Source organism: Neoarthrinium moseri (assembly GCF_022829205.1).
Source record: "Neoarthrinium moseri strain CBS 164.80 chromosome Unknown scaffold47_Wmoseri_CBS_16480, whole genome shotgun sequence".
Taxonomy (NCBI): Eukaryota; Fungi; Ascomycota; class Sordariomycetes; order Amphisphaeriales; family Apiosporaceae; genus Neoarthrinium; species Neoarthrinium moseri.
Window position 1 is genome coordinate 35,709 of NW_026055161.1, and position 9,912 is coordinate 45,620.

Here is a 9,912-nt window from a genome sequence, read left to right on the forward strand (position 1 = left end):
CTCAAGGGAGACGCAGGGAGATACGGCGGGTGCAGCAGCAGGGCTGACGATGCCTCGCGAGCGCAGTCGCGGTATTCGCTTCGAGGTAGAACAATGGGCGGTCAACAGCTGTCGGAGGCGGCATACTTGACCCCGGACTAGGTAGCACGCGCAACAGCCAGGCACAGAAACGCACGACGGGCCAGCCAAGACGAGGGACAGACAAGTCAGGCTGCGACAGCCAGCCACGAAGAGGAGTCGCAGAGAGGACAGCAACGGTAGTTATCACGGTTCTCGGGCGGCCCGGGGGATCAATTGTAAATAGGTAAGGTATATAAAGTTCCAAGGAGGTCAGGCTGGCGACCTCGGGATTAGCGACCCCAGGTCCTGTAAATAAGACAAGGAATAAACAGGCACGACGACAGGCTGCCACTGCCGCTGCCACCAAGTGAGTCAAAGGTTGGATGCATGTACTCTGTACCTATATTCAGCAACAAGCGACCCCAAAACCTGAGCGCGCGCGCGGGCTGCTGCCTCTTCTCTCAGCTGTGCAGTGCAGGCAAATTAGGTGGTGTGTCTCGCTCTGGTCCGTCATCCATCGAACTGTCGGTCGCATCCAACTTCAGGCATTCAGATGGGCAGGAACAGCAGGCATCATGGCTGTGTCGCGCAACAAAGTTGCAGATGGGCGGGGCGATCGGCCCTGGAGGTTGGCTACCAGCTTGACACGTGCCCCAACTGCCCTCCAACCTGGGGAACTTGGCCCAAGATGGGATCATGTCACCATCTCCCGCCAACCCGCCCATTTAATTAGTCTACCTTACGATGGAGTCCGTTACGATACCAGAGAGGCTGGGGGCTCTGCCAGAGTGCCAGAGTGCCAGAGCTGCTGCTTTGACGACATCTCTACGCTGTCACGAGCTGGGCCCACACGGCTGAGCCCTGAGGCTTTGCTCTTGTCGCCTCACATGGCAGGACTGTGTGTTAAGTTACTGTGCACAAGGCTGATCTGCAACAACAACAGATTCCGACACAACTTCCACCGTTCACCATGTCTCACCGGTCTCCTCCTTGGCCAGAAATGATACCCTACCTAAGAGATGGGTTCATTTGAATGATGCACAATGTGTCAGCTCGCGACAGACCGAACTCAATTTGATCATGTTATTTTGGCGTTGCAGGCTTTAGTCTATCCAACTTGATGTTTGTGACCCCAATGGACGATGCTGAACGCTGGCAACCTACGTGCTGAACGCCTTGCATCATCAAGTTTCAACCCAGCAGAGTCCACAAGCCAAGGATCGCGCCAGAAAGCGGAATGAAGATCCGTATGTTGTTGATCTTCATCCATTTCGTAATCAACCCCCGAACTTTATCGTCGCTCAGCGTCCTCACCTCGCTATGCGCGGCAGCCTCGAGTGCGTTGTTGGTCGGCATCAGGAAAGCGATCGTAAAAGGAATCGAGGCGGCGGCGAACAGCCCGCTTAGTGCGAATCCTTTCCATTGCGGCAGCCCATGAGACCATGTGCCGTAGGAAACCGCGCCGTAGCTCAGAGCCGATATCAGACTCGTCAGTGGGATTGCCTTACCCCTGTTGAAGATGATATACCACTGCCTCAACATGACCTCCGTGGGTGCTCCAGCTCCCAGGACTGCCGGTATGGCACAGCCGGAGAGAGCGGCAATGGCTCCTAACCACTCAGATAGTGCGTTTAGTATAGTAGTTACTTGAGACGGCCATTCTCTGGGGCTGAAACCTACCAGCTGCTGCTGCGGAACCGACAATGCTTGCCGAGGCGGCAAGCGTCAAACCCGGCGAGAGTGACATTGCCCAGTCGATCGATGATTTTAAGTTTCTCACACAAGTAGTTTCGCGACGACTTCACAACGCGTGACAAGACAAGTGACTGTTCCGCGTATTATGGGGTAGTAAGACAGAAGGCTGTTGCCCGTAGTCCCGCGTTAGCATGCACCTCTGATGCACTTTATAATTCCCTTCAGGATCGCTAGCCGCACACATGAATAACGCCTCCAACACTTCGGTCCCGAACCTGAAGAGCTAGGTTGAATCCTACAGGTGTGCTGACGCGACCACGATAAGCGACAGTGCGGATGATAGAAATTAGAGTTTGTATCCATTTGGTATTGGCCATCTTGATGAAGCTGACTATGGGATATTCCTTTGGTATTTCGTTCAAAAGACATGGGGGACTGTTCCTTGTCTATGTACGTGTCCGTTTATGATATGCTTAATTGACTGACCGGAACGTTGGTGAGAAACGAAGTACTCGCCCGCTGAAAAGAGTTCGGAAACCATTGTAATCGCCAACTATAGCCCCTCGTTGCTTGTGCAAGCAGCTGCTCAACGCTCTATTACAGGCACTATTCTGTCCATCCTCAAGTCTCTTTGCTCCGAATGAAGCCGACGAGGGTGATGTCCTTCCCTTCGTAACCCATTCGACTATCCGCTTCGACGAACTGTTTGTATTGCCGGAACCCCGCCTTCTCCATAACCCGCAGGCTGCCCCGGTTGTTCGCGTCGACGATCGCGGTCACGCGGTCCGGGATCGCGACGGCCTGGGCTCCGTCGACGATCCCGTCCACCGAGCGGGCGTCGACCTCGAGCTCCACCTCGCTCCGCTCCAGCGTCCACCAGGCGTCGAGGAACGCGCGCAGGAACTCGGTCGCGTACCCCTTTCCCCAGTGCTCGCGCTTGAACATGTAGCCCACCTCGGGCCAGCCCGTCTGGCCGTTCGCCTTCAGGCGGTTCACGCCACCCATGCCGACCTGCTCGCCCGTCTCCGCGAGGCAGATGGCCCAGTTGTAGCTCTCCAAGTCGCGCGGCGGCAGGTACCAGTCAAGCCTCTCCTGCGTCTCCGCGAGGTTCTGGTCGATGCAGCCCCGCATAGTGAAATGCATCACCTCCGGTTGCGTTCGGAGCACGTGCATGCCAGCGAGGTCGTCTTGGGTGTAGGGTCGGATCACGAGTCGCTCGGTCTTGATCTGCGCCCGCTCCAGATTAGGTGGGATCAGTCCCACCGGAAGCCTGGTCTTGATCGTGATCTTTGACGGCTCCGCCATCGTGAAATATAATGCCTCCTTTTAGGCGAAATTGACTGGGATGACTGGGAATATGATCAATGTCTTGAATACTGGAAAGACATCGTGCTTTAATAGATTTCATGGGTTACCGGCCGTTGACTCATGCCGGGACGAATTCTCGCCTTAGCTTACGGGTCGCGGCCCATGAGCGGTTTTGTAGCCCGTACTCGATAAGATGCCCAAAGTACGTATAGCCTCGCTTTCTCTCACATACCCAATTTGTCTTTAGGCACGGGATTTTAAGCCGAGAACTTTGGTAGCTTGGAACTTTTGCTTTGTAACGACGCATTTTCTCGTAAAGCCTAGCCTAGGGGTATATCATTTCGTGATAACTGCAACCAACCCACCAACTGACTGACCTAGTCTAGAGTGACACATCTTGGGTTAAGTCCCCAACAGCGCCCCCACAAAACAGTCCCTGAAGCTAGATCACGTTTTGGGTGTCGCTTTACGAACGTACGTATACCTATCTGTGATTCGGTTCATGGGGTTTCTGCTGCAAGCATGATTGGCATGAGCCTGAATGTTGGAACCTGGAAGATGTCACTATTATCATCGTAGAGCATAAGATATTGACCAAATGGCATGGCGGCCGATCAAAAGGTTATAGCTACTCTCCTAGTGGGCAACACTGTAAACTTCCTTTAGACATCTCACCTCATAAATTGATTGAATGTAATCCACAATTTCAGACGATTGATATTCTAGTCTTGGAGCCTGTCCACGGTTGCCTCAACCAGTCGGTCGATCTGCCTCCATCTTTCAGCAAGCAGCTCTCTCTGGCACTCCTCTCCCTCTTGCGTGTGGGTCGCCTCGTCGATCCTCTTCCTGATCGTCTTTCTGTACTTGCCCAGCATCTCTGCGAGCAACTCGTTTACCATGTCCTGGCTCTCCTCGCCCCCGTCCTCCCCATCCGCGAACCGCATCCACTCGCCGACGCCGCAGCAGAGCGTCCGCACGGCGACCTGCGTCCTGTAGCACACCTGCTCGCGGTCGAGCACGTATCTGCCCAGGAAGCCCCGGTCCTTGAGCCTCTCCTTCCACTGCCGGGTCAGCTTGGGCAGGATGACGTCGTCGAGCCCGAACTCGTCCCACCGGTTCGGATCCAGCACGAATCCGTACTCCACCATCAGAAAGTCGCAGCCATGCCTGCCATAGCAGATCCGGACCTCCTCGCCCTCTTCGTATTCCCGATTGGCGCGCACCACGAACGACTTGGCGTCGAAGGCGACGTTGCATCCCTCCTCGGCGTGGTTCAGCAGGTCCGCGACAGGCTGCAGGACCATGCGGCCCTCGTTCTGCCGCCTCTTCAGCGCCGGGCTCGGGTAGAAGAACGTACGGGTATTTGCCAGGAGCCACCCGTACCGGAACCTGTCCTCCGCGAGGTCCGGGAACGCGGCGCTCGCGGCGGCCCAGTCTCGCGCGAGCTTGGCCTGCTGCGCGGCGAGCAGCTTCGCGGCGGGGCCCGGCAGCAGGGCTTGCAGTGCCTGGGGCCAGAGCAGCGGTATGGAGGTGAAGTCCTCAGGTGTCGGGCATACCGAGTTCCAGATACTGTATTGCGAAGTGCTGCTGTCTTCCAGAGCCAGATCGGTGGCCAGCAGGCCTTGGACTGAGATTTCCTTGGGCAATGTGGAGCGGACGGTCTTTGGGACCGTATCAATGCTCCGATGGCACGACGTTGGGACTTCTAGTATTATGTCATCGGTCTGGGAAGGGAGTTAGCAAGTACTTGCAATTTAGATCACGATCAGACCGAGTCGCGGCGAGCGGCCTGCTCCCAAGCGCGCTGTGTGAGCCTTTACGAGGGAATGACTGACCTTAAGATCTCGAGTTGCCACAACGCCAACGCCGCGGCCGGCTAAGCGCTTTGGAGATATGCCGTCCAACTTAATACCTTTTGTCTCTGCCCAATCGAGCAGTTTTGGTATATGATCCATGTCTGTAGATGTTTACTCGACACGGTGAGATGTCAAGGTGGGTGTATGTGAGAATGAAAGGGATTTCTATGAGGAGCAATGGCCATTGTATGCTTCACGAAGTATCTTAACGAGGGCGATGGGCCATCTTTGGCAATAGCTTCAGTGACTGAACATGTTGTAAGGGTCGAGTCATAGGCTTGCGGTGCCGGAATTGGAAATGTTCAAGGTGCGATTCGTGATCGTGCTAGTGGAGTTTTGCGCATGGGGCTGCAGCAAATCTTGGATGCGTTCTGCGGACACGCCCCTCGTCTCATAATAACTACCTTGAGGTAGCGAAGTTGTGATGAATAAATCATTCTGACCACACAATGGCATGAAATTCCTATGCCAGAGCTAGTCGATACCAATACATCCTCCTGCGTATCATCCGCACCTCCCTCTTCCTGTCGTTTGTCGTAAATGGGTGGTGTATGATGTCCAAATCAAGGAAAGCTTGAGCTTCGTACAAGCCCTCCAGAACGCCGTAGTTCTCCAGTGCCCTTTGATGTTTCCAACTCAGTACAATGATAATACACTCGTGCCTTAGTGCCTTATTAAAGTGCCTAGCTGCTCGAGTTTCCAGACAGTCCGGATTCTCTCCTCATGGCCTCTTTGCGAGCCTTGGCCTCCTCGGCAACTCTTGCGTCTTCCTCCAGTCTTGCAGCCCTGTACTTCCGAGCAGCTTCCTCCTGAACGGTCCATACTGTAGTATTATATGTTAGTTCTCGGTTCGAATGGTTGCGACTTGCTCATCGAGGAGGGCGTGCATACTCGGCTTGTCTGATTTCGAATAGTCCTTCAACTGCGTGACGAAGTCGTCGAACTCCTTCTGCCGCTCGTACCGGCCTTCCAAGCTCTTCTTCTGTAATTCCGGGTTGTAACGCTTGAACAGCTCCTCATCGGTCGGCTGAATCCAGAATACGAACGCTGGTCCGCCGACGCAGACTGCAGCACCACTGTTAGGAGAACGGATTAGCCTGCGCTTCGATGCGCGGCGGGAAGAGTGGTGCTTTGGTTCTGGGGATTGACTCACGTGCCCAGCATCTTCACCCAGGTACCTATTTTCGATTGCTTTGCCGCCATCTTTGATTATGTTGCTGCGTGTCTTGGGCAGTGAGGGCGATGCGCATTCCGGGCTTCCATCGCGGATTTTGGTGCCGCGCCAGCGAAAGGTTCAATGACGATATCCAGGGTCCTAGCTGCAGTCTATCGCTGTGGCGGTGCGCGCTGTGGCGCTAACGTCTGATCTCTGGCACCAAGCCGCGCCATGGCTTCTAGAAGGCCTACATAATAAGAGAAGACGAACAGCAGAAGTGTCGACAATGCACGGGCTTAGAGGGAAATAGTTGAGATGTTTGCATTATAAGCATCGAGATTGACGTTGGATTTTGGCCATGTTAGAATCTCAACGCTGAAGTTCTTTGCTTTGGGACTATTACTGTTCCCTTGACCCTATGCTACGAAATTGTTTCGAGACTCACTGTCAACTCATTCGTGACACGACTTGCACGACTTCACATACAAGAGCATGAAGAGAGTGTTCCTGTCATTCCTTGGCATCTGACTTGGGTAGCTATGCAGGATATCCGTCAGCAAACCCTCAAACCGTAGCCAATGCAATGAGCTGGCGCCTAAGCAGCCCAGCAGCGCGGCTACTGTTGTCGCATCCCCATGATCTGCAGGGCTTGCTTCTGCGTGTTTGAGAAAGGCACGATAAAGTACGGGTCAGGTCAGGAGAAGCTTTGCTTGGTGTCTCGAGCAACTTGCTTCTTCCGACAACGTAGCAGCGTCAGAGCCCGGAATCTTCGTTCCTGCTCCTGCATGTGAATGACGGTGCGACACGATACATATCACACGCGCCGTTCCCGCATGATCGACGGCGTTTGGCTAAAAGACATCGTGAATCCCATGGTATACGAACCCCAGCCGCGAGAGGCTCGGACAACCAATCGTCTGGCCACCGCTGCGAGTGGCGACAATAGGAGTCCTCCCGCTGCGGCATGCCCCGAAGTGGAGGTCATGCGCGGCGGCAGCAATGTTCTACATAAACGACCCTCCTTCTTGTTCTAGTGCGCAATGCTTGTTAAAGTGGTTCACAGCCGCTTTGCTGGGCAGGGCCATCTACGTCTTGCATTGGTCAGATTAGCTCAGCCCTAGCACGGCAGAAGGCTTCTAGCTCGGTTTGCTCTCTAAGTTATCCTCGGATAGATTGGCCAGGCAGTGTATCGAGGCCTCCTGTTATGTCATATGGCAGCTGCTGCACGTACATCGCCGTGACTAAGTCTGTTGTTCGTGAGGTACTTGAAGAGCCGTTCTGCGAAGTTGTACTGTGTATGTGCTGGCACGAACCCGGATGAGGCCTGGCGTTCCTCACGTCCGTGTCCAAACCTTGCTGATGAAGTTGAGATCGTTTTACGTACTATAAAAGTGGGTATAAGTCAGAAAACCCTGTACTTTCACCTACTATGTATCATGCAAAGGTACAGAGTGGTTGGACCCTGGTGGTCTCTGGATCACAGGATAGAGTTAAAATACTCATACCAACCTATGGGATACACACCCTCTCTGTGCGTCGGTGAATATGATGTGGTAGGAGTGCAGCAGCAGATCGCCGGGATATGTGCATCTTCCCAACAAGAGACGGTGATGAACACACGCTCGAGTTACGCACAGCCTGCTGTGTCTTGGGTCCTGGTCATCCGAACAAGAGAGTTCAAGGTTCCAGAAAAGTGCCGGCACGTTGGAGAAAACGTGCCAAGACATCTCAGGAAGTCAAGCGCCCAATCAACCACATAGCGGCGCCAGCCCCCTGTCACTTTTGACACAAGGCTCTGTAAGACGGTAACGTGGACTACGGGCATTGCCTGGAACTGGCACGGAACCAGTTCAATGCGTCGATTCCTCAGAGACAAGTTCCTGAGTCGTCGCCCATGATGTGTAGGGATGGGGCAGATCCCCTAATGTTCAGATGTTTCGAAGTGCGCCGTCGGTAGAGTTTACCGGGTTCAGAGCAATGATTTCCTCCATGCTGCTGAACCACACCAAAAAGTCATCCGACAACTCGTTCGGGTTTTCTGTACGTCCTTTCACTTGGCGTCTGCTGAGGCATCGGGACTCGGGACAGGGAACACGGAGAGGGCGCATTGTTACATGGACACACAAGGAAAAGAAAGGCTCAGAAGAGAAAGAACAAGAAGTCTGGCAACAAAGAAAACAGCGCGCAAGCATCCCCCAGTAGGGCTGGGAGCGAGGGACCACTGTCCCCCGTTGGCTACCAGGATGCTGCTCAATGCAAGGCGACCCGCCGCCAGGGCATCCTTCTGACACTCGTTATTAAAAGCGCTAGGATCGGGCTCGGTGGACGTGCCGTGACAGCCTCGTTTGCGTGACCGTGACTCGGCCGTTCTTGACGTTGGCGGCGCAGAGTCGCAGACGGAGCACTCTGTGTGCCGATCGACAGGATCCAACTTCACTTAGGGCGCCTGGGCATCCGTTGGCTTTAACTAGATCTTTGCAGTGGCGCAACTAACTGCACACGGACTGATGTGAGGGAGGCAACTCAGTCTTCAAAGCTCACTCACTGCACTCTGATACGTTACGGCCAGACCTCCATACCTCAGCTTACCCAATGTACCTATCTTCACGTGGAACCAGCATCATCCTCTTCAGTAAGTCGTCTCCAAACTCTGATCTTCCCAGGATATTGGCCGAACTGCTCGAGCTTGTTGCTACATCTGTCAGAGCTTATTGCTTGTGATGTTTTTCTTTTCTCTGACTGGTCAGCTCCATAACCCATAACCACAGCACCCTGCTCTGCCGCGTTGGACAGGGCTCCACTCCACGATAGTAGTCCCCCTTCCGAATTAGCCGGGTCGAGCACACCACGTTTGGTTCGCGCCGGTGGCTTGCATATAAACATACATATCTACGGCACGTTGCTAAAAGGGTGCCTTTGGGGGCGCTTTCTGGTGCAGCAAAGCCGGTCCTACCTACCTAGGTACCTGTTGGAGGCGGCCAACGAAGGCGTCCAGTACTTACTGTGTTAGGTAGTAAACCTAACTTACAACCTACAGTAGACTCCATGCATGCATGGGGTGCTGGAGATACCCGCCCGAATTCGACCTTGTGACATCGCCAGGGTCCTTCGCCCCCCGTCGCACTGAACCAACAACGACGTTCCCCCACTGCCCCCTTTCGCGCGCCAGAATCCCACCCCGCTGTCTGGGTGGTTAGGTCATTAAAAAGTACCTTAAAGCCAGCGCCCAGCGCTCCCCTAAATAAACGCCCGAGAGAAGCGACCCGCCAGAACTGCCCGCCGCCGATTCCGTCCCCCAGGGCTGTCTGTCTGTCTGTCTGCCTGTCTGTTGGCCTGTAACTAACTAACCCAGGTAACCTTATAACAGTGCGCCGAAACTGGCGATCAACACCGAGGCGAAACAGCCCCCCTCCCAATTTTAGAAAAACAACACTCTCGCCGGCCTGGAGCTGACCTGCACGAAGCTGACTTTGCTCGAGTCGAGGCGTACCACATCCTCCTGGGAAGATCTGACCGGAGCTGTTCGGGTACCTTGCAGCAAGGGACCACGGCTACGCAGGTCGCAAACTTGGGCCTCTTCGCCCATTCCATTCCCGCGACAACAACCCCCCCACATCCACAACCACACTCACATTCACATTTACACCACATCCACATCCACATCCACATCCGCCCTGGCCTATGGCTTGTTTATGAGTCTCACGCGCCCCCAAGCTTTCGCCGGCCAAGTATCCTGAGAATCGTCACGAGTCGCCGGCCAGGGGAGAGCTTACATAGCTACTAAAGTCCCCCAATAGTAGAGCAAAGGTCGCGCCGCCTGGCCGCCAGCCTGTCGAC

At 54.5% G+C, this 9,912-nt stretch overlaps 4 protein-coding genes across 4 annotated transcripts; all 4 read right to left on the reverse strand.

Annotated features, from left to right (window-relative positions):
- Window positions 1-1,251: 1,251 nt before the first annotated feature.
- On the reverse strand, window positions 1,252-1,807 carry JN550_009816 (uncharacterized protein; the record flags this gene model as incomplete). Its single annotated transcript, XM_049321928.1, has 2 exons — window positions 1,252-1,670; window positions 1,741-1,807. The coding sequence occupies 2 exons, from the start codon at window positions 1,805-1,807 to the stop codon at window positions 1,252-1,254; spliced, it is 486 nt and encodes a 161-aa protein (XP_049168138.1).
- A 569-nt stretch (window positions 1,808-2,376) lies between these two features.
- JN550_009817 (uncharacterized protein) lies at window positions 2,377-3,060 on the reverse strand (the record flags this gene model as incomplete). Its single annotated transcript, XM_049321929.1, has 1 exon — window positions 2,377-3,060. One exon carries the CDS (start codon window positions 3,058-3,060, stop codon window positions 2,377-2,379), a length of 684 nt encoding a protein of 227 aa, XP_049168139.1.
- A 725-nt stretch (window positions 3,061-3,785) lies between these two features.
- Window positions 3,786-5,018, reverse strand: JN550_009818 (uncharacterized protein; the record flags this gene model as incomplete). The annotated part of the gene is made up of 2 exons (XM_049321930.1): window positions 3,786-4,787; window positions 4,899-5,018. 2 exons carry the CDS (start codon window positions 5,016-5,018, stop codon window positions 3,786-3,788), a joined length of 1,122 nt encoding a protein of 373 aa, XP_049168140.1.
- A 584-nt stretch (window positions 5,019-5,602) lies between these two features.
- Window positions 5,603-6,083, reverse strand: JN550_009819 (uncharacterized protein; the record flags this gene model as incomplete). The annotated part of the gene is made up of 3 exons (XM_049321931.1): window positions 5,603-5,742; window positions 5,811-5,995; window positions 6,073-6,083. The coding sequence occupies 3 exons, from the start codon at window positions 6,081-6,083 to the stop codon at window positions 5,603-5,605; spliced, it is 336 nt and encodes a 111-aa protein (XP_049168141.1).
- Window positions 6,084-9,912: the final 3,829 nt, after the last annotated feature.